This window comes from Telopea speciosissima, chromosome 10, assembly GCF_018873765.1.
Source record: "Telopea speciosissima isolate NSW1024214 ecotype Mountain lineage chromosome 10, Tspe_v1, whole genome shotgun sequence".
Lineage (NCBI taxonomy): Eukaryota > Viridiplantae > Streptophyta > Magnoliopsida > Proteales > Proteaceae > Telopea > Telopea speciosissima.
In genome coordinates, this window is record NC_057925.1 from 45,847,700 (window position 1) to 45,872,007 (window position 24,308).

At 42.6% G+C, this 24,308-nt stretch overlaps 2 protein-coding genes across 2 annotated transcripts in view; both read left to right on the forward strand.

The window, feature by feature from the left end:
• The window catches only part of LOC122641834, a 24,717-nt gene extending 7,218 nt beyond the window's left edge, over positions 1-17,499 (forward strand). Inside the window, exons 2-5 of the mRNA XM_043835138.1 lie at positions 13,701-14,118; positions 16,078-16,521; positions 16,770-17,100; positions 17,302-17,499. Of these exons, the coding sequence (XP_043691073.1) occupies positions 13,714-14,118; positions 16,078-16,521; positions 16,770-17,100; positions 17,302-17,438 (1,317 nt within the window). The 5' untranslated portion in view covers positions 13,701-13,713 and the 3' untranslated portion in view covers positions 17,439-17,499. The remainder of the gene's footprint in view (positions 1-13,700; positions 14,119-16,077; positions 16,522-16,769; positions 17,101-17,301) is intronic.
• LOC122641835 (protein disulfide isomerase-like 2-3) lies at positions 699-11,287 on the forward strand. The gene is made up of 9 exons (XM_043835139.1): positions 699-867; positions 1,727-1,885; positions 3,766-3,879; positions 5,402-5,559; positions 7,251-7,350; positions 10,054-10,230; positions 10,316-10,461; positions 10,690-10,836; positions 10,925-11,287. The coding sequence occupies exons 1-9, from the start codon at positions 739-741 to the stop codon at positions 11,097-11,099; spliced, it is 1,305 nt and encodes a 434-aa protein (XP_043691074.1). The 5' UTR covers positions 699-738; the 3' UTR covers positions 11,100-11,287.
• Positions 17,500-24,308: the final 6,809 nt, after the last annotated feature.

Below are 24,308 nucleotides of genomic sequence, written 5' to 3' on the forward strand. Positions count from 1 at the left end.
TTGACACCCCTATGCCCTACCACCTGGAAATGACATGGGATTTCTGCCTTTTCATAGGGGCAAGGCGGTCATTATCTGGTGGGAAGACAGTTTTTGTGTCTAGGTGTGGGAGCCACGCTAGGCGTGCGACCAATTAGCGTTTTCTCACCCTAAATATATAGAATTATAGAATTAACACTAAAAAGTATAAAAACATGCATAGGAAATTTGAGAAGATTAAAATATTATTTACGTGTATAAGTTATGATTTGAAATGAAAACAGAAACAAAATTCCATTTTCTTGAATGCTCCCCATATTGAATAGGATTTCTAATGCCTTATTAGGGTACCATGTTTAGTATTCAAACAAGGATATATGGCCAGGTAGTTGGAACTTGAAAGTCTTTACTCTCATGTTATCAAAGACCCTAAAATTTACTTGTTATTTAGAGGCCTGGGCCTGGGCTTCGTATACGGCCCATTATATTATCCCTGTCCTAGGCCCGACCCGACGAATCGCGATTCTTACCATTACCGTGGTCTTGCACCGAAAAACCAAAAAACCATTACTGTGGTCCATAAGCAGACGAATACTTAAGCAAGACACGTGGAAACTCATCATTGGTTGCGATACGTGTATCGCTGCGGCGGGTCTCCCATTTCTTGCTCGAACCGAGAGCTGTGAAGCTCAAATCCGGGGATTTCCAGAGTCAAGTGGGTTATGCTCAGTTGATCACACAGAGAGAGAGAGAGAGAGAATGTCTCCGTCGTCGGTAACTTGGATCGCTCTTCTCTTGTTCTTTCTTCAACTCGGAGTTAGCGTGACTGCGCTTTACGGGCCTTCGTCTCCTGTATTTCAACTTACTCCGTCGAACTTCGAGTCCAAGGTATTCTCGATCTCTCATTTGCATTTCTTCTTGCTTCTGCAGATCCTTCATCCGAAATCTTACAATTTAAAACGCTCCCACACCCACAGAATCACAAATAAATATTGCCAATTGCACCAATTGCGTTGCTAGCTAGCTTTCTCAAACGTGTCAGGTAATACCCAGTTGAATGGGTGCAGAGACCAACAAGTAAACTGATTTCATCTTCCCTCCACCCGCCGAAAAAAAAAATTCTGTTCTTCAGTCAGATTATAGATATGGATCATGGTTTAAGCGATCGCAACATGGATTTCTATCTGTGGACTGCAAATGTTAACCTGACTGTACAATTGTAGCTATCTTGAGAACTTGGAAGTGCAATATCCTCAGACTCCCGCCCACCGCCCCCCCCCCCCCTAAATATCATATTGTAGTTCTGTTTGAGTTTATCAATTGTAGCTATCTTAAGTGTTTTTTTTTTTTTTGATGAAAGCTATCTTACGTGTTTTATTTTATAGAACGGTCCTGCTGCAAATCTTCAACCATTTTAAATCCCTGTAGCATATTCACCAACTTGTGTGTTTTCATAGGATCATTGGGTGGATACTGCCAGTACAGTACTAACAATGCATTCAAGAACATTGACTTGTCTATCTTATGACCAATGTTATTGATCTGGCAAGAGATTTTTAAGCGTTAAAGAAATTACAGAAGAAATCTGAGGGAAGTTAAAATATTTTCTATATTTAGATACTCTTACCAGTTTCTTCTCTAACTCAACTGCTTGGCTAGAACATTGATATTGACTGATTATGGGAAACATGTCCAATTTCTTCATTCCTATGTTGCCTTCTAACTGAATGTTTGGGAATTATCTCAGGTTTTAAACTCAAATAGGGTTGTTCTTGTTGAGTTCTTTGCGCCATGGTGTGGGCATTGTCAAGCTCTGACGCCTATATGGGAGAAGGCAGCCACTGTGTTGAAGGGTGTTGCTACTGTGGCGGCTCTTGATGCTGATGCACACAAGTCGCTTGCTCAGGTGTGATACAGAACTTGATCTTTAGCTTCACCTCAGTTGACTGAAAATTTTTACTTGGAAACAACATATTGACAATGATTCTTTGTCTTAATTGTTAAAGGAGAATCTCAACTGGCTGATAATGGTGGAATAACAGAGAAAAAATGTTAAATATATGTTCTTTGCAATTTTTCATATGGAGACCTGCATCCCATAGTGAGGGCGGACCTCGGCGCAACGGTAAGGTTGCTCCATTGCGACCTAGTAGTTGGGTGTTCGAGTCTGGAAACAGCCTCTCCGCAAAGTCGGGGTAAGGCTGCATACATTATGACCCTCTCCAGACCCCGCAATGGCAGGAGCCTCATTCCCTGGGTACCCCCCTTGGACCCTAGTATATTATCATTGATTTGGTGCAAGTGTTAATCACTTAGTTGTAGTGTGAGGTGTCTTATAAGCAACAATAGCATCTTACCAAGTTCATAATATCTTTTTAATCAATAAAGCCTCTGCACATGATATCTATTTCTCACTCTCTTGGATATTCTTTTTTAATTAATCCTCACATGGACCTAACAATCTAGCATTTGGTTGAGAGAGAGAGAGAGTTGCAGGAGGAGAGAACTGTATTGCCTTATTTTCTTTTCAAAATGATCTTCTTTGGCAGATAGGCATCATTAAACTTCTTTTCTTGCCCTTGGTTATCTTATACTTTTTATGAACCACATCATTCATATAGACTTAGGAATATGTGATTACCTTGTGCCTCTACCCTTCACATGACACAAATTTATTGCTCTAAGCCTATGTAACAAGGACACGGACTGTTGGGGACGAATGCACAACCACGGGGAAGAAACCCAAGTAAACAATCACTCACAACACACGGAATTTACCGTGGTTCGGCGAGATTGCCTACATCCACCTGAGAGAACCAGAGATTTTCCAGTATTTCCTGAAAAACAACTCTCTACACCACTCTCCACCTCACAAAATGCTCCCCGTTGCTTGTGGCTAGAATTTTCCAGACAGATGCCATATATAGGGAACCTCAACACCCTAATGTCCGCACAATTACAATTTTACCTCCGTACATGCAATGGACTCAAAACCCGTCTCAATTACAAATACAAACCTAATTATAATTATGTGGACCCGCAGAATACAAGACACACTCAACCCCAACTGTGGACATGTGTCTTGGCTTTGACATGGTACTTCTAAAACTTGAGACATAAACATTTCTGTATCTGTATATGATGATTTTTTATCCCTTGTAACCAATCACCTAGGTGCAGCTATAGTTACTAGACTTTTGTTCTGCAGGCAATGTTCCTTTCCCTCTCTTTGAAGAAAACATACTGTATATGATCTACAGCGGTTTCAATGTTCGACATGCTTGTTGGTGTCCGATATGTGGATACATTCTGAAAATGGAAAACAGGAGTATCCTTGTTACCTTGGTCTAAACTATCCAATCCAATTTTTGGGTCAATGCTTGACCTGCATCTCCAAATGTTTGTGTGGAGATTTTTTGGCTAGTTTCAAATTTTCAATGAAACCACAAATCTAGTCCTAAAGAAAGTCTTATAGATTGTTTTTCGTTCTTGGTGTAAATGTGATTTCCATCTTGTAGCTTAAAAGAGGTGGCATATTGATTGGCTTAGAAGTGGGTCACTAGAAAAATGACTTTGGATTACATAACGTTGTTTATTATTAGAAATTGTCATATGTAATAGTATAACTGTATATAATGTGAACAAGTTCTTTTTGTAACTTGTATTTTGTTTTGCTTGTTTAACAATTTTTTGTGTTTCCATTCACTCTCTAATAATAACCCATGCTTTAGAAGATTTGTACCCATGATTTGTCACCTTTAATGCTTTGTCTTCTATTTCATGTAGGAGTATGGAATTAGAGGGTTTCCAACCATAAAGGTGTTTGTACCTGGCAAGCCTCCAGTAGATTATCAAGGAGCAAGGGATGTCAAACCCATAGTAGAATTTGCACTCCAGCAGGTTTGTTGTAACAAAGTGAAATTTGGACATTCTTGCCAAGATTTTCCTTTCATTTTATTCCCCCCCCCCCCCTTTTTTTTCTTCCATGGGAGCCTTTGCTAGTGTCACCTATGTTTTCTACCTTTTTTGTGCATTAGAAGTTAGAACTCCCATGTGTCAAAAAAGAGAAGCAACACTTTTTGTTTACACTTAAATACAAGAGTAAAGAACAAAGAACTGAATGATAATTAAATATTAGTGAAAAAGGTTGTTTACATGGCCTCTTGACAAACCTCGAAGCATAGTTGTCATGGCGTCGCCATGGCGTCCTGGCGCTGGAGAGGGCTGCATGGCGACCTACGCCATGGCGACCCTCTTTGATTTCTTCTTCCTGACTCTCTTTCCCTCTTCGATTTCTTCTTCCTGTCTTCGATTTCTTCTTCCCTCTTCGATTTCTTCTTTCCCTCTTCAATTTCTTTCGATTTCTTCTTCGATTTCTTCTTCCTGTCTTCTTTCCCTCTTCAATTTCTTCTTCCTGTCTTCTTTCCCTCTTCGATTTCTTTCGATTTCTTCTTTCCCTCTTCGATTTCTTCTTCGATTTCTGAATTTTCTTCTTAAAACTTGAGAAACAATAGAGAAAAAATAAAACATGGCTTGAGTATACATCTATTAACACATTAAAAATAGAGAAAATAAAAAATAAAACATGGTCGACATGCTCGCCATGGCAACGCCATGGCGGGCGACATGTCGATATATCGACGTGACACCCCTCCACCGACTTGGATCGCCGTGACGCCGTGACAACTATGCCTCGAAGGCCCACCATTTTAAGCCACGTGGCAAGCTGATCTAGTCAAACTCACCGTTGGGTAGTACACCTCCTTTGATTTGTGGTCCTATCTCATCAGCCTTGTATTGAACTATTATCTTTGTATTTTCAATCATTAAACAAGTTGCCATAGTTGTCTAAGCCCATTTTCCAAAGCTTTATATTGCCATTGTGGAAAATGCATTTAGGCTGAACTTACCAAATGTATAGTTGTGAATCGGTGATATGGACACTTCTACACGGTCTTTGAGTATCAGCTAAGCTGCCAGTCTGCCACGGAGATATTTAGCAATGTCAAGGGGCCTTAATAGAATGTGAAGCAAAATTTTAACCCAAAATATTGCAAACCAACTAAAATGTGCAATTTCCATGTTGGCTCCGGATCTGGATAAATCTCAGATTGATGCATGTGGATCCATATTTGGTCCAAAATCTGTATGGATCCTGCATATAGCTCATTTGTTTAATTTTGAGCACTTTTAATTAGGATATGCTTTGGATTTAACGTACTTGTATGTGGTATTGTTCATCATGTCCCCTCCACTAACTAATAATTGGTTCATTCTAAATTTCTTTTTCTTGGCTCTGCTAACTTTTGGGAAGTTGTTTATGTCTTGTTTCATAGTTGCCTTTTTCTATATTTGTGGATAGCCTTTTTCCCTCATAAGTTTACTATGTGAGTAAATACTGAGTGGCTTTTATTGCTTACAGATTAAGGGTCTTCTGAAGGAACGTTTAAATGGAAAGGCAGCCGGAGGATCAAGTGAGAAATCCGAACCTAGTGCATCAGTAGAACTGACTTCTCGCAATTTCGACGAAATGGTAGTTAAAAGTAAAGATCTTTGGATCGTCGAGTTCTTTGCACCATGGTAAGCGTTTATCATTAATAATGACTTTAGTTGGTTCCTCAGGGTAATCATAGGATTGCATTGCTCTCTGTAGTTCAAGGTCATTGCTTGATCAATCAGTCTTTTCAGTACATCACTATTATTGCATATTATGTAGTAACTTCTTTAATGCTCCTAAGGTGAGCACTACTGCACAATATATTCATCAGATTGTTGCATATTAATAACTAACCTACATCCCACCTCTGACCACCCATGAGTGGAGAAAAGAATAACTGAATATTAAGGAATTGAATATTTGAATCTTTGCTGATAGGGAATATCATATCAAAACTGTATAAAGATGTAATCAAACCTTTTCTATCATGGTTTTTGTACCTTATGTAAGCTGTAAAGTGCACCATGTTGATTTTGAGTTGAGAGAAAGAGAGGAAAGAGAATAATTTGGCTTGTCAGTGAGACAGGCCACCACTTTATTTATAATCTTGAGAATATTACAAATATGGTATGATTGCACAATCGCACAATCACACAATTAACACATTAAACATGTGCATAATGAATCTAGACACTCCAATGTACCTAATTACATTACACACTTCACCAACAGAACCAAACCAGAAGAGAATCGAACCGAACCAATCTTCAACACTTTGTAATCTCAACTGTCTCAAAAATAAAAAGAAAATAATCGTCTTTAGGTCACATACACCAAAAACGAGGGCTTTATTTTGCCACACTGCAAAGTGCTTTCCAACTGAAACTTACCATACAAGTAGAGGAAAGCGTGTGTGCTTAAAAATCTGCACTCAAGCTAGAGAATAATGAGACGCTCTAGGGTGGTGGAGGACCCATTGTGTTGTTAAATATGAATGGAACTAAAAGAAGACTGTCCCCGGAAGAGAAGAGACTGTCTCCAGAAGAGAACAAAGGGACTTACACGTGTCGACGTGTCGTGTCATTCCACTTGTTACTGAAGAATATGATAATCAAATAGATGGAAGCCATCTGATTTGTTAATGAGTTGCATGATTAAGTAAGTTCTAGTACTAGTAACATGATCTTAAATTTCTGCAAGTCTGTATAGAGGTTGAAGGGTTAGACACCATAAAGACACCATAAAATGAAAATTGCCCAATTGCGTTTGTGAAAGATTCACCTTTTGACGATGTGCCATCTCTATTCTGAAATTTCTTTGGAGATGGCATGCACTGCACACTGCACAACGGGTTTCAACCCTAAAACTGTAGTTGGTATAAGTTGAAAATAGTTGCAACTGTGTTTTGTGGTGCTTGTACATCCAGAGAGACCTTGGCAGGGAGCACGAGTATATAAATAGTTTAATATTGTCTGTAAGAGAATTCAAACTAACATTTACTTGTGAGACGAGCATTTTGTTTTTGGATGGTTTTCTTCTGTTACTGTTCTTGGTAGCAGTTACGGAATTCCCACCTTTTGAAGACTTCTTGTATCTTTTTGGTTGGTTATCATGTAAGATTTACTTACTGAAGAAAGAAAAAGGAGTTCTAACATCCATCCTATTTATCTATCAACATTCTTTTCTGTTTATTATTTTCTTTAACATACCATCATAACTATTTTAGAACTCAAATTTTGTTGCAAATTTTGAATTTTTCACATTGTATGGTTTGATTTTGGGTGTTAATTCTATTTGACTCTCCTTCTCCCAACCTTTTTTGTTCCCCCAAAAGGTGTGGACACTGTAAGAAGCTGGCACCAGAGTGGAAGAAAGTTGCAAACAACTTGAAGGGGAAGGTGAAGCTGGGTCACGTTGATTGTGATTCAGAGAAGGTAATCTTGGAACTTGGATATTCATGTGGGCTTTCTGTTTTAAATTCTCTCCCTTGCCAACCCCTATCCAAACCACACCCCCCCCCCCCCCCCAAAAAAAAAAGAAAGAAAGAAAGAGGACCAGCAGCAACCACAAGTTTATGTAACGAGTAAATAATTCATAAGTGTCTGGACTTTAATGTGACCTGAGCTTTAGATTTAGTTTGGACTCCCACACCATACCCAATCCCTTCCAAGAGAGAGAGAGAAGGGTAGGAGGAAGCCAGGAACTGCAAGTTTGTGTAATGAGTAAATTCATAGGTGTCTGAACTCTTATGGGGGATGGTTTTTAGCCTTAGCTGGGAACTTGCAGAGGTATGACCTGTCTGAATTTTTACTTTATGCTCCTTTCTGAAGCTGGCAGACTAACTTTTTTTTTTTTAAAAGGGCGTACCCAGTGCACGAGGTTCCCGCCACTGCAGGGTCTGGGGAGGGTCATAATGTACGCAGCCTTACCCCTGCTTTCGCAGAGAGGCTGTTTCCAGACTTAAACCCGTGACCACTTGGTCGCAATGGAGCAACCTTTGCATCCCTTCATTTCACTTCCTATGAAGCAACTATAGGATAAAATTACTATGTTCTACCCCTCTCTGCATATTTTATATAGAAACAAATGGAGGCATAAATGTTATCTAGCTGAAATTCCTTGCATTTGGCCTCACCTTCATGCTTGCATGCTTTGGAGCTTGCTATCCAATTACCGTTTTTGTGTCTCATTTTCTTACCTTCTTTTTTCTGATTATTCCTATTACTGATCATTTTACTTTCTTGGTTCTTCTGACCTAGGGATGTGTGTTCCCTTTGGATGGGTCCACTTCAGAGGCTGTTTAGAGTCTTTAGACCAGAATCAGCCCTGCTAATGTGATTGTGATCTTAGCTGTGTAGTTTTACGGTTTCGGAGGGGAATGGATTAAGAAAAAGGAAGGCAATCCTGATCGTCTGAGCATGAGGAATGTATCATGTTATGAGTGTCCCAGACCTGTTCAACTGATCTTATGAAGTAGGAGTAGGATCCTATGTGCTTGTTATTTTAGTTGGAAGGCCTAGAACTAATAATTAATTAGTAGACATAGACTTCTGCTAAGCACTGTTGAGCCCATTATTAGCAAAACATGCAATGGGGAAAAACAGATTACTGCAAAAATCCCAGTCTAAAAGTTGTGGGTTATGCCTGTGGAATTTTAAAATGTTGTGGATTATGGCTGTGGGATTTTAGAATGTTGTGGGTTTTGGGTTTTGGGGTCATTAATACAATTTTGTCCCTCAATTGGTATAAATTAAATTTTGTTAACAATGGTTGGACCAATTTGATTCTTGCAAGAATTTTTTAGTATTAGGGATTATTGACGTTAAAGTTTGTTAATGGGGTTTTAATCTCCCAACAGAATAACTTTAACAGAAGATCGGAAAAGTAGGATCGATGGGTTACGAACTAAAGGATAGAAATATAGATAATAACTTCAGCAGATCAGAACAGAATGGCGGTTTCTTCAGGAATCCTACTGTCACTAGGAAAACTGAAAACAAAACAGAATTGCGGCAAATCGACTTTCAGAATTAAATCAGAAGTTTTGGAAAATGTTAGAATGCAGAATAACACATTAGGACATGTCTTAAATCAGCAACAGAATCTGAAAATAAAAGCAAGACAGGTCTGAAAATCGATTAGGAGTTTCAGAGCTTCAAAAGAGAATTCAGAGAGAATTAAATCATTGTTTAATGATCAAGCTGAAAGCAAACTAGCAGAAGCAATCAAGCAAAACAGAGAATAGAAAGATTAATCATAATAGCTTAGCCACTGGGTGTATAAGTGTTCTGATCCGACCTTTAAACTCTGATTGGAGATTGATAGAAGAACAGAGAGAGAAAAAAAATGGATAACAGGCTAAGAATCCCACCTAGGCTTCACCTAGAAATCCCAGAATCTACCAAGTAAACACTCCTGAATCCACAGAAGCAGTACTGGATCCACGGGACAAATTCAAAAAACTGAATGCCTTTAATTCTTCAAATCATGGGGTAGCCTGTAGTTCAGTGCAGATATTTATAATGTTCCAGAAATCAGGATTGACATGAAATGATTAGTCCATCCTAATTCCTAATCTGAAAAGGAAAAACAAACATAAAGCGGATAAGAACTCTTCCAATCGACCAGCTAATGAAACATACTAACAACCAATGAGGAAAACACAGCCAACTCAGAACTGGAATAAAGTATTCCTAATCCAGCCTGGTTAAAGATGGGCATTACAATAAAAATAAATGAAGAAATAAGCTGCTAGAGACACAATTTGGACTGCTGATAGGATAAGGTGCCTGATCTGTTCAAGAATCAGAAATTGGATAGAAAGAAATGCAGGCTATGAGCTCTCATGACAGTCAAATTGCTGACATGGCACACTCAGATTTTGGAATTTGATTTCTTTTTCTTCCTCTGTTGTTACTGCTTCTGGAATCTTGATTCTACACCATTTGTCTATCCGAGGATATACAGCATACTGGAGAATGAGTTCAATGAACTATGCAAACTGTGTGTGTGTGTGTGCGTGCAAGTGTGAAAAGCATAAGAGATTAGGAGGTTAGTTGTTAAGAGTTTATGATGGTTATCAACTTCACATGCTTACTTAATGGTTGGTATATTTTCTAATGGGGTGAGGTCACCAGTCTCTGATGAGCAGGTTTAATGTACAAGGTTTCCCCACCATTTTGGTTTTCGGTGCTGATAAAGATAGCCCTTTCCCATATGAAGGTGCACGAGTTGCCTCAGCTATTGAAACATACGCACTAGAGCAGCTGGAGACAAATGTAGCACCACCTGAAGTGAATGAGCTGACTGGTCCTGTAAGAAATTCTCTTTGCCACCGCAGGTTTAAAGTAAATATGGAGTTTATGTGTTTGATGGAAGTAACAAGTCCTCGATGTGTAGGATGTGATGGAGGAGAAATGCAGTTCAGCAGCCATCTGTTTTGTTGCTTTCCTCCCTGACATTTTGGACTCTAAGGCGGAGGGAAGGAACAAGTACCTTGAGTTCTTGTTATCAGCTGCAGAGAAATTCAAGAGAAGTCCTTACAGGCAAGTTCCTTTGAGATCCAGAATTATTTCATTTCAAGGTCCCTTGAATCAAGTCGGTTTTGGAACCGTCTGTAAGAGACTGAGAAGTCATGACCATCAAATACTTAAATACCTCACAGTTTGTTTCTGGGAAACATGAGATATCTATAGTAGCTTTATTGGTTACCATACATTATTTTTTTTAAGTGCTATTGTTTTATCAGAACTAATACTGTGCATCTTTTGCAGCTTTGTCTGGGCAGCTGCAGGTAAGCAACCAGATCTAGAGAAGCTAGTAGGTGTTGGTGGGTATGGTTACCCAGCTTTGGTTGCTCTGAATGTGAAGAAACGTGCTTATGCCCCACTCAGAAGTGCTTTTGAACTCGACCAAATCACGTAATTTGATTTCAGTTTATACTTTGCTGTTGTATATGGGACATTGGTGGGAAAGGATGGAAGTTAACATGATTGAGTTGTTTTGTAGGGAATTTGTAAGGGAAGCTGGGTATGGTGGCAAGGGAACTCTACCTCTTGAAAATTCCCCTGTTGTCGTGAAGACAGAACCTTGGGATGGCAAAGATGGTGAAATCCTTGAAGAAGACGAGTTTTCGCTTGAGGAGCTCATGGGGGATGACAATGTGAGCAAGGATGAATTGTAAACCATACATCAGATGGACATAGATGAGAATGAGAGGGGAAAACTAGAGCGAGAAAAAGAAAACAAGTTGCAAGTTTTAGCGGGAGCAAAGCAAGAACATTTTTTATGTTGTCCAGAGGAATGTGGCTTGTAATCATGAATCAATCTCTATTATTTTGAGTGGTTTGTTTAGAATAATATGTTTTTATTATGTTGGACAATTCGTAATCCTTGTTTATGGACTCCTTAACCAATTTAACCCTCACCCTGCATATATGTTATTTGTAATATCCTAGGCCTGGTTTGATTAGATGTGAAGTAAAATAAAATAAGTGATTAAAGTGAGTGAAAAAGGCCAAAAAAAGTGAAATCCAATTTCCTCTTGTTGGGTGGTATTTTATTTGTTGAATGCTTGTGTTGTGGTTCCAATTGTTATTGCAACAAAGGGGAAGGGGAGTGAAATTAAAGGAATTGCTGTTGGTTCTTCCATGGCCTTTGTAAGAAGCGCTTCTTCGACAACCCTAATACCTGTCATGTGGCAGTTTAGATGAGCTTGAATTCTGTGACAATCAGAACCTAAGGCCTCCTGCTCACATGTCAAATTTTAGCTTAATCAGCAATTTTTAATTAAGATGGTTAAGAATCTTACATCGAGAAGTTATAGAGAAGGCTTTTCTTGATAGGGAGTGAGCTACTATATTGGCTTATATGGGACAACCATAGTACCATACAAGAAAACTCCACAAAATGAGATGTCTTGTTACTTATATCTTACACAATTGTAGCAATGCTTGGTAGCGGTGGCAATGGCCGGTGGACGAGCATCTTTTTTTATTTTTTAGGGTGGGGGGGTCGAACGTCTGAGAAATTTAGTAAAAGAAATCAGCAGGAAAAAACCTAGGCTCCGTTTGTTACGGCATATATTGGAAAATTTTCCTTGATAAATTTTACTTCGGAATATAAAATTTTATATGTTTGAAAATTTGTTCAATGTTTTTTTCCATAAAAAAATAACCATTGAAACACTTGTCAATATGTAAAGTTTTACATGGCAATTTTTTTGAAGTGAAAATTACACAAACAAACAGAGCCTGCTGCAAAGAGCATTTACATGAAAAGATGGTGGTTTTTTTTTTTTTTTTTTTGTTGAAGCCACCAAACATGATAAACAACAAATTTACAAGCAGAAGAAGCAAAGACATGAGCCTCAGAAACAACATTGCGAGAAACTATGGAAAAACACAATAACAGAAAAGGAAGTAGACAATGAACTAATGTCATCAACAACCATGTGAGCCACCCAGTCCAATAAGGATTCTAAATGATTTAGCACAAGCACAATGGGCAGGCAATCTGAGACAATCACTAAGGAAGTGATAGATAGGCTCCTAGCAAGGATAATTACATCCCGAACAGCCTCTGCTTCCATCGCAAGGCCTGAAAAGCCTAGCAGGCTTTGCACTTTGCTGCAATAAAAGATCTAAGGCCATCTCAAAGAACAACAACTGTCGACGAGCACTTGGAGGCTGTAAATAACATCTGACCTTTTTTATTTGTTTGGGAGGGGGTAAAGAATAACATTTGACCTCTATCAACAATGATTGCGTAATCTACTTAAAAATTAATGAAAATTTCTTATTGACACCCCTTTTTAGTTGTCAAATAATTTGTTAGCTTACCTTTTTATCTGCTAAGTAAAAATGTGTGAGACAATCCCAAAATTAATATATGTAATCGAGGATCATTAAATTTTTAAGGGAGAGTATATTAGCTCCATCTTTTTTTTATCTCTCTCCTCCTCACATGAAATTACCTTACTGCCTTCCTATGTATAAAACCATTCTCATGCATCTCCTTGGTATGCTACTCTATTCCTCTTGGTCAGAGAACCTTTTTCCCAAATTTTTATTTCACTTTTCATATAAATTAGTTGTGTTTGAGTAAAAATATAGATGGATGGATGACTAGACAATCTATTTGAGTGAGTGAGAGAGTAATTGGGTCCAGTTGACTCGCAGCGTGGTCTCTTGTCGGAAGTGGGATTTTTTTCATTTTAAAGAGATCGGACGGTCATTTCGCATGGTCCTATGTTTAGTGCGGGTTACAATCAGCCTAACTGGGATCTTTTTTGGAGAAGTAAACATTACTTACCTCTCTCTCTCTCATCGTTAGTCCAACTTCTTCCTCGATAGGCAGGGGAAGCCTGTGAATCAGCTACCTAATTCACAGTCTTTCTCGTGATGTGTTAAAACTATTTAAATTTAACCTACTTATCAATTAAAGCTATATAAATTATTCATGAAATATTTATCCTTTTACAATATACAAAAACTACAAAGGATCTAATTGATCTGTTCTTCACAATAGTCCTCCAATTACAGGAAACCACATTTCAGTAACTTAGAAGCTTCTTGGTATCGTCTGGTCATTCTCACCCTCACCGCATCATTCTGAATATCTTCTACAAGGCAAGTCAAGTGTGATCAGTGACGAACCAAAGAAAAGTAGCAATCTTTAATGGCGAAATAGCTCCAAGAAAGGGGATTTCTATTTCCTACTTTAAAGCTGACTCTGAGTCTGAGCTGAGAGAGAGATAGACAGAGAAATCTAATTGCAATCACAGTTAAAGCTTGATAATGGAGGATGAAAGAGAAATTCTGATAAGAAAAACTAATAAGGTATTCAACCGTTGCATCTCAAACGCAGGAGATGAATTGTGTAGCTTCAGGTCTTGTCTTCGATGGATGTGTTTAGATCAATCAAGTATATGGAGGTCTTGTCTCTCATGGTCTCTGTTCCTTCTTCTGGCGATCATTGTTCCTCTTCTGTCTCACTTCGTTCTTGCCTGCCCAACCTGTGACGCCAGACATCACCGCCCCTATGACGGCGTCGTTCAATTATCTCTCACTGTCGTCGCTACCCTCTCCTTCTTCTGTCTCTCTCGCTTTGTCCGTACTTATGGTCTTCGTCGGTTCCTCTTTCTTGATAAGCTTTGCGAGGAAAGCGAGAAGGTTGGCTTGGGATATACAGAGCAATTCAACGTAAGTTCTTTCTTCTTCTATTTTTATTGATTTTGATTCACATTTTTTGGGTTTTCCGTTTGAATTCCAATTTTTTTAATCACTGAAACCAACCAATCCAGTTTAGTAATTGAATTTTATATTCGAATTCCAATTTGGTTGAAACCGATTTTACTTGGAAACGAAAACGATTTCGGAATCTGGGTTCACTAACTTCCTTCCCTTCGAAGACCTGCGAAAGAGCTTCCACATTTACAACCATGAACGATTGAAAGTATTGATATTCAATATTAGCAAAGCCGTGGGAAAAGTGCTGAAGTCATTAAAGTCTTTTTCCCCCCGCCATTGGAAGCCACCTTGGAACCTGGCTTTTCTCCAGCCGTGCGGGAGAGCTTGAGGATCTAGCCCAACAAAAACGGCCTGGATCCTCCAACTCCTGCCACGGCTGTAGGGGAAAAAGCTCATCCTGTCATTCTGGGCAGCATGCAGCTGTGTGCAGCGCCTGAGATGAAGTGGGCGTATTGACCACCTTACCCTTGTTCGGGCAAAGTGTTGGACAGGGGGTAAGGCGGTAAATGCGCATCATCTCATCTTAGATGCTGCACATGCAACACTGCTGCCCGGTTTGACAGGAGCCGCTTGTCCAACCGTGTTGGGAACTGGATCGTCCAACCCCGCTAAACGACAAGAAAAATAGGAATTGAGTGATCATTTCTCTGATTACGTGTTCTTGCTATTTCAAAATTGATGGCTCATATACAAAGTGGAAATGAAGCGCCCTTTTTCTAGAAAACTCCCCCTTTTTCATCCGCTGATGGTTGATCCAGATTCTTGTGCAGGTTTAAAGCATTAGATTATACCAATTGAACGGTTAGGATCAGGTAATATATTATAGGGGACCAAAGTTGTCTCACACCCACAGTCAAAGGAATTCGGATGTTGTCCATAAGGTTTGGGAACAATGGAGGGTATTATACTATAGGGGTAGAATAGTATAATACCATATGGTATTATACTAAACATAGTGAAACCTATTTAATATTTGCCACATGATAACACAAGAGGGGGTCACATGATAGGTTTCACTATCTATAGTGAAGCTTAGGAGGATCTATATTCTAGTCAATATCTAAATACTTCACAACTCATCTTATACCCTAAAGTTATATCACGGGCATTTTTTTTTTTTTGCCACCTAAAAAAATATTGGTTCTTGTGATCGAGGACCCTACGTGGGTTTCTACCAATCATATGGTTAGGAGCAACCAATATATTTTAGAGAGAAAAGGAAAAAGTAAAATTCACGGTTCATAGTGAAGCTCTATACTTCGCTAACTTATATTTAACCAAATAATCTTTTCTAAAAAAAAAAAACTACCATAATATCCTTTATTACTTTTTTTTCCCCTTCCACTCACTATTTCAGATGCCCAGCCATGGCCCTTGGGTGACGGAAAACTTTTCCTAAATTTAAAAGGACAAGGTTTTCATGCACGGTTGCATGAGAGGAAACAAGTTATAATGCATTACTAGAGGAGGTTTGTCATTTCAATGGCCTCATGTGATTGGTGGCACAGGACTTTGCACGAAACCTTTTGCCAACTTAAAAATTGGGGGGAAGGGAGAAGACCATAAGAGAAAAATGAGTAAGAATACACAACACTTATTGCTCATACCGATCAGGATTTAGGAATCAGTACCAGATATGGTATCGGTCATGGTCGATATCACTATTTAAAAATAAATTTCTTTTTTTTCATTTTACCCTTGGTCTATATCGATTGACCGATACAAGATTGGCTAAGAATCAATACCGATTCCTCAAACCATGAATGAGAGTATGAGACAGGTCTAAGTTCCACCATGGGTTGGACTAATTTAGATCGTGAAGCATTAAATTTCACCAACCAGAGTGACATGTAGATTGGATTTTTCTTTTCTGTAAACTGAGATAGAGAATAATTGACATGGTGCATGCAGAGGTCATGGAAGCTGCTCCTAGTGTTTATCCTCCCTTGCTTCGCTGTGGAGAGTGCCTACAAGATATGGTGGTTCAGCTCAGCAGCGATCCCTTTCCTAGGCAGCGAGATCGTAAGCGACGCAGTCGCATGCACGTTAGAGCTATGCTCATGGTTATACCGAACATCTATCATCTTCTTCGTCTGCATCTTATTCCGGTTGCTCTGCTACCTTCAAATACTCCGACTACAAGACTTTGCCGAAGTTTTCCAAGTAGAGTCTGACGTAGCATCAATATTGAAAGAACACTTGAGGATAAGGAGACATCTTCGGATTATAAGCCACCGGTACCGAGTTTTCATTATCTTTGCTCTGTTATGTATCACAGCGAGTCAACTCGCTTCATTACTTATCATCACTCGCTCCAACTCAGTTGTTACTATCTTCACTGCTGGTGAATTAGCTGTAAGCATTCTTTTCTTTCTCCCTCATCGATCGATAAGACATATATTCGTCTATGGTTCCCTATCCGATACAGTTGTCTGGTTTCTCTCATAGGGGTTGAAAATGACGACCTAACCCCCTGCCCAAACACATTGCCTGAGTGAGGTTAAGTCGTCATTTCTACCTCCCTATGAGAGTAACTAGACAACTGTACAGGACAAATAAAAAATTCATAATAACACTGATTTGATTATGATGTTCTTTCACAGTTATGTTCAATCACATTGGTGACGGGGTTGTTCATATGCTTGCGAAGTGCTACAAAGATAACACATAAGGCGCAGGCAGTGACATGCCTTGCGGCCAAATGGCATGTTTGTGCCACGATCGAGTCTTTCGACGGTGGCGGCACCGATAGTGAGACACCGGTATTGGCAGATTATGAGGTGGCTCGACCTCATGTACGTGATTTTCCGATCAATTCTAATGGAGAATGGGAGGATGAAGAGAATGCTGATGGAGAAAACGAGCTCGACAACACCAATATTATCATGCCTATTTATGCTCGCACCATCTCTTTCCACAAGAGACAAGCACTAGGTCAGTTAATTTCATATTCTTCAAATTTTGGGTCTAGAATGTATTTTGAAGCGAGAATAGAGAACAATTGTGTTTCAAAATGCATTATAGATTTGGAGAATCCATATCAACCTTAGCCTTAAAATAACTAAATTGAGTCAAGGAAATTATTTTGTTTTAATAAATTTTGTTTTTGGTGGTGATGGTGTTGGTGATGGACAGTGACATATTTCGAGAACAACAAAGCAGGGATTACGGTATTCGGATTCGTTCTGGATAGGTCTTGTCTCCATACCATCTTTGCGGTCGAGATGTCTCTTGTCCTTTGGTTGCTTAGCAAGACCATTGGAATTTCTTAAATATTTTTGGACTATTTCTCTTTACTTCTTAAGTAAATAAAATTTCTCACACATACACAGACAGAGAGAAAGAGATGATTTTTATCAGATTCCATTATATATATTCAAATGTCACTTTTAAAAATTTTTGGGAGTTTAAACTTACTTTTTGACCACTACCTTGCATATTCGAAGGCTAAATTGTACTATTGAGATTGTGTAGAATTCTCTATCATAACCATACAATTTTAATTCAAAAGATTTAAATGAAAAAGAACCTCAATCTCATAACTACTCTTTTATTTCAACCACAATAATTGAAATACACCAAAATAATTAAAATAATCCAAAATGTCAATATTAGCAAAATACTCAAATGAAGAATTTTGGGGGCAAAAAATGATTCTTGATCTTATGGTCAGAACCAAAATGAAATCGAAATCTAAGTTCTAAATTACCACATGGGAAATTGCTTTATCACCTCTGGCTCTGCTCAATTTACTTGTTTTTTTTTTTTTTTTTTTTTTGGGAGAGGGGAGGATGATGACTGCTTACTGAATGTTTATTTAAATTTTTTTTCACCTTATAAACAACACGACCACGACATAAAAAGAGCAGCCAGAGAGAGAGAGAGAGGTAAATTTTTTCCCACTCCTCCTCTCCCTAAAAAAAGGGCTAATGATCCTGATCTAAACCCTAGAAAACATGATACTAGGGTAGGAATCTCATATAAAAACAAGGAAAAAATTTCTTTGTTGGGGGATTGTACTGACCACACCAGACATGGGGCAAAATGACTGCCCAACTCCATGATACTAACACATGTGCTCTCATTAGTCCCCATGTACACATGAACCGCACTCCCCCACAAAGAACATCAACCCTAAAAACAATGTGTAAATTGCAAAAGGTGGATTCATAAGAACAAGACAATCTTGGTTTTTGACATCCAAACTTTTACAAGTAAAATGTTATTAGTCATATCCCATATCCCTGCTGGGTATGCTTGGTATGGCCCAAATCAGTGGTGTACCACTCCTAAGTCCAAAACCCTAAATCAATTTCTAATGTCTTGTTGAAGTTAAATTTTCTTTTTAATTGAAAAAAAATATTTGCTATGTTTCAACAGGTAGTGATGAGGCATAAAACACCCCACCTATCAGAGGCTACCACGTGGCCGACCCGACCTCAGTCCGAGAACCGAGTTGGGCCGACCCCATATCCAATAAGTCACCTGACAAAGCCTGTTTTGAGCGAGCTAGCCGGTGGCTGAGGCCGAGATTATACGGGTCAGCCATAGACACCTAGCCGAGCTCATGGCCGAGACCAACCTCCCGAGCTCGACCTCCATTGCCGACCCCATGGGCCGACCTCGTAGGCCGAGCCCTCCTCCATTGAAGCTCTCATAGCCCCCCACCGGGGATCTCCGGGCCACGTCAGCACATCCCGAGAATCACGGGATAAGGACCGAGCCACGATCCCAGCGTGACACGGAATCGCACCACACATGGACTCTTACCTTAATAAGAGTCCGACCCCGAAAATAGCTCTCCACTCCGCTCTACGCGAGAGAACCTTCCGAAAGAAGGATTCCTACCGTACTAGGACTCTTCCAAACCGTCTCATCTCCTCCTTACCCGATAAATACCCAGGTATGGAGCACTATTCCGCATCTTGCTTTCTACTACGCAGTTACGCTGTCACGTTGGAGACCTGACTTGAGCATCGGAGAGTCCTAGGCCGGAGCCACACCGGCCCTCTTGCGCTCATTGCTTGGTTTTTGCAGGTTCATCCACGGGCGAACCAAGCACCAGGAGGTTTTCACACGCAATGATTTGGCGCGTGCGTGGGAACGACATCGGCAAGCATCGTCGTTTCGCCAATTCCCGAGCAATAATAATGGTGCACACGAGGTCGGGACAGCATGGCTCTACTTCCCCGACGGAGGAGCCGCAACCCGTTGTGCAGACGAGGCGATCACCGCCCCGAAGCCTCTCGGCGGGGATAAAAGAAGACCCCTAGGGCAGGTGGTGTGCAGCCCATCACGGGCACCATTCCCCCTCCAGAGAGCGGGAATGGGGGAGGTGCGCTAACCACGGCCGCGGCTAGCCGGGTACAGGCCGAGCCAAGTTTGGACGGGAATGGCCTACCAGCACCGCCATCCTTGTCGGAGAGTTTGGACCCAGAAGCCCCGACAAATAATCGACAGGTTATGGATTTACAGCTGCAGATGCTCCACACCAACGAGATGTTGCGCGCCTTCATGAACCAGATGGCCCGGCGGGCTGATGGGCCAAGGCGCCGGCCGCGCTCCCTCCGGCTCGGTCAGCGCTGAAAGAAACTTGCAGCAAAATGGTGGCCGGCGTAGGGCCGAGCCGAGTCGGGCTGCGTCCTCGCACCCGTCTCGTCAGAAGACTCCACCTCTGCGCCCCAGTAGAGGCGCTCGGCGGGGTGAACAAGAACATCGCCAAAGCCCGCGAACAGGGTAGGAAATTGAACCGGTCGGCTCTGTAGCAAGGAGGTCGGTATTTTCTGGACGGATCGGAGAGGACGAACCGCCGAGGAGATTTCGAGAACAAAGGAAAGACCCGGTTGAAAGGCGCGCGCCGAGACACGGAGAAGGATCGCGTCATACTCCCGCGTCGAGCTCACCTCCCGAGAAGAACAACGGGGAGCCCCGAGGGTCCAACTTCCAAGAAGAAAAAGAACAAGGAAGGATGGTGAGGACCGAGCTGACCGGATGGCCGACTACGGGGACGACCGACCCTATCGACCCCGGCCGAGGAGCCGGTTGGCGAGCACCTGAAACCGAGCTGGAGAAGCGGCTACGAGATTTGGCCGAGCAAGTGGAGGGGTTGAAGAAACAAGCGACCCCGGATGCCTACTCTTTGGTCGGGCGTCACCCGTATCCTCCCGAGATCATGACCGCGCCGCTACCCAACGGTTTCAAACCTCCCCCGTTCGACCGATACGACGGGACGACCGACCCGACAGATCACATCAACTACTTTAATGCGATGATGACCATGTACGGGGGAACCGAGATCGTCTCTTGCCGAGCCTTCCCTGCATCCCTCAAGGGCGCGGCGACCTCATGGTTCTCCTGGTTGCCGTCGAATTCCATAAAAAGCTTCGCTCAACTCTGCCGAGCCTTTGTCACGCGCTTCCAGAGTAGTATGAAACATAAGAAGACCACGGTCAACCTCCTCAGCGTGAAGCAAAGGCCCGACGAGTCAATCCGAGCATTCGTCTCCCGCTTCAATAAGGAATCCTTGGACATCAAGGATTTGGATGAGGCCACGGCCCATACGGCTATGAGCAACGGATTGGCCGACATGGACCTTATCAAGGACTTGGCCCGGAAGCCGACAAAAAACCTGGCCGAGCTCTTGGAGAGGTGCAACGAGTTCGTAAATATGGCCGAGGTCCTCCAAGCCCGGAAGGGCAACGAAGGTCGTATCGACAAGAAAAGGCCGACAACAGACGATAGAAGGGAAGACAAAAGGCCAAGGACGGATCGCCGAGCTGACAGGTCGGATCGAGCACGGAGCCCCGACTACACGCCACTGAATGCGTCTCGCAAGGAGATCCTGATGCAAATACAAGATGGGGGGTACATCCGCCGACCCCGACCGATGCAAGCGGGGTCATCTCGGAATCCCAACAAATATTGCCAATTCCACAAGGACACCGGTCACGACACCGAAGATTGTTATCAGCTGAAAAGAGAAATCGAAGAGCTGATAAAAGCGGGCCACTTGAAGCGATATGTCAAAGGAGGCCGAGAAGATCGTGGAGGTCGGCGGCCTGATGACCGAGATCAAAGAAGAGCCGAGCCTAGGGCCGAAAATAGGCGAGTTGAAAGAGACGATGACAAGGTCCGAGCCGAGAAGAAGGAGGACGGATCCGGGCCGAGCAATGACAAGGGAGCCCCCATATACACTATCCTCGGAGGGCCCGGGCAAGAGAGTACTCGAAAGGCTAAGGCAAACGCTCGCTTCATCGGAGTAGCCGAGATGCCCGCCAAGAAACTCAAGCCGGCGGTGACGATCTCCTTCACCGAAGCCGACCTCGAAGGTATAAGTTTACCTCATGACGATGCTTTAGTGGTGCAGGTAGAAATTGCGAACAGGCCCGTCCACCGTGTATTGGTCGATACCGGCGCATCCGTGGACCTTATGTCACTAGAAGCGTACCGGCAATTTGGCTTCGGCGACGATGCGCTCAAGCTCGAAGGCACCTCGCTTCACGGGTTCTCGGGAGCGGCCGCGACCATCAAGGGCTCGATCGATCTACTAGTCACAATTGGGCAAGCTCCATGCCAGGCGACGATCCAAGTTAAATTCATGGTGGTACGGTCGGTAGTGGCTTTCAATGCCATACTCGGCCGTCCTTCATTGACTGCCCTCCAAGCCATCATCTCCCGACTCACTTGAAAATGAAGTTCCCCACCGAGAATGGTGTCGGCGAGGTCCGAGGCGATCAGAAGAAGGCACGAGAGTGCTACGCTACTTTCGTCAAGCAAAACAAGGGTAATGTTCGAGGAATGGCCATGTGCGTCGAGCATCTCCCAGAAGATCAGCGGGATGAGCTTATCGAGAGAAGAGGACGACCCGTGGAAGACCTGACCCCACTTCATCTCAGCGAAGATGACCCAGCAAAGGTGGTCCAGCTCGGATCACTACTAAATGAAGATCAAAGGAGGCGGCTCGGAGTTTTCTTAAAAGCGAACACCGATGTCTTCGCCTGGTCAGCCGCTGACATGTCAGGCATACCCAGACATATAGCCGAGCACCGACTCCATGTGGATCCGGGTCGAAAACCAATCCGGCAGAAGAGAAGGAACTACGCACTTGATCGACAAACTGCAATCAAAGAAGAGGTGGAGAAGCTTCGCCGATCAGGATTCATCCGAGAGGAGAAATTTCCGACCTGGTTGGCTAACGTCGTCATGGTCCCTAAACCGAACAGGAAGTGGAGAGTGTGTGTTGACTACACCGACCTCAACAAGGCTTACCCAAAAGATGAATACCCATTACCTCGGATCGACCTCTTGATCGACGCCACGGCAGGTCACGAGATGCCGAGCTTCATGGACGCGTACTCGGCTACAACCAAATCATGATGCATGAGGAGGACGAAGTCGTACACGGCCTTCCGAACCGACCAAGAGAATTTCGCTACAAGGTCATGCCGTTCGGATGAAGAACGTGGAGCGACATACCAGCGCCTCGTGAACTATATATTCGAGGATCGGAAAGAACATGGAAGTCTACGTGGATGACATGTTGGTGAAAAGTTTGAAGGCGAGCACCACTTGGCCACTGGAAGAAGCCTTGCGTATTGAGGAAAACAGATTGAATCCGCCAAGTGTGCATTCGGCGTAACCTCGGAAAATTCCTCGGCTTCATGGTCTCTATCATAGGCATCGAAGCCAATCCGACAAAAATCAGAGTCATCCAAGAGATGAGTCCTCCAAGGACGATCCGAGAAGTACAGAGCCTAAACGGACGTGTGGCGGCGTTGGAGCGATTCATGTCGAGATCGGGCGACAAGTGCCTACCGTTCTTTAAGGCCCTAAAGAATATCGGAACCCAAAAGACTTTATCGGTCGTCCGAATGCCGGAAGCTTTTGAAGAGTGAAGAAATATTTGGAGAACCCGCCTCTTCTCAGCTGACCTGAACCAAAAGAGGAGCTTCAAATCTACTTAGCCGCCACTCCCGTAGCGGTCAGTGTGGTGTTGATCAGAGAAGAGAGTCGAACTCAAAGGCCGATATACTATATCAGCCACGTTCTTGTTGATGCCGAGACAAGGTATTCCGGGTTCGAGAAGGTAGCATTCGCTCTAGTCATGGCTGCAAGGAAACTAAGGCCGTACTTCCAAGCTCATCCGATCGCGGTACTGACCAACCAGCCACTCAAGAAGATATTGCAAAAACCCGACGTTTCGGGACGGCTGATTTCCTGGGCGGTTGAGCTAAGTGAATACGATATAAGCTATCGACCGAGGACGGCGATAAAAGGACAAGCCCTTGCCGACTTCATCGCCGAATGCACGGGTTCCGAACATGAGGCCGGAGAAGAAAAGACAGTCGAGGAGGTCGGGGCTACGGCCGACCCGATTTGGACCATGAATGTCGACGGCTCAAGCAACTCCGGAGGAAGCGGGGCCGGCCTAATACTTGTAAGCCCCGAAGGCTTTCTGGTCCAATATGCCCTAAGGTTCAAGTTTCCCGCCTCGAACAACGAGGCTGAGTATGAAGCCCTTCTAGCTGGACTTCGAGTCAGCAAAGCTATGGGCATAAAGCGGTTGAAGGTGCGAGGAGACTCCCAACTTGTGGTCAACCAGGTCAACGGAGACTACGAGGTGAAAGACGAAAGGATGATAGCATACCTGGGCCGAGCCCAAGATCTGATCTCCGAGTTCGAGCACTTTGAGATGACTCGAATACCGAGAAAAGAGAATGCCGCGGCGGACTCCTTATCCAGGTTGGCCGAGGCCGACCTCCAATACCTGAGCCGGTCAGTATACATAGAAATATTGGAGAAGCCATCCTTACAAGAAGAAAGCGTAAAGCACATTGAAGAGGACGGGCCGACCTGGTTGGACCCCATTGTCAACTACTTAGAGAATGACCTGCTCCCGGGGAACCGAGACGAAGCAAGGAAAGTCAAGATCCGAGCTTCCAAGTACTCGATGATCGACGGAGTACTCTACAAAAGGGCAATCTCGGCCCCTCTTCTCCGATGTCTGGGACCGAAGGGGGCCGAGTATGCACTAGCCGAGGTGCATGAGGGAATATGCGGGAGTCACATGGGCGGCCGAGCTCTTGCATACAAGATACTTCGGCAAGGATTCTATTGGCCAAGAATGCAAGAAGAGGCCATGA

Bases quoted from the DNA above. Each gene is read 5' to 3' on its own strand.
- LOC122641835 (XM_043835139.1), top strand. From the start codon at position 739: ATGTCTCCGTCGTCGGTAACTTGGATCGCTCTTCTCTTGTTCTTTCTT. The intron at 3,880-5,401 runs GTTTGTTGTAAC...TATTGCTTACAG, and splicing joins TAGAATTTGCACTCCAGCAG to ATTAAGGGTCTTCTGAAGGA. The intron at 10,231-10,315 runs GTAAGAAATTCT...CTCGATGTGTAG, and splicing joins TGAATGAGCTGACTGGTCCT to GATGTGATGGAGGAGAAATG.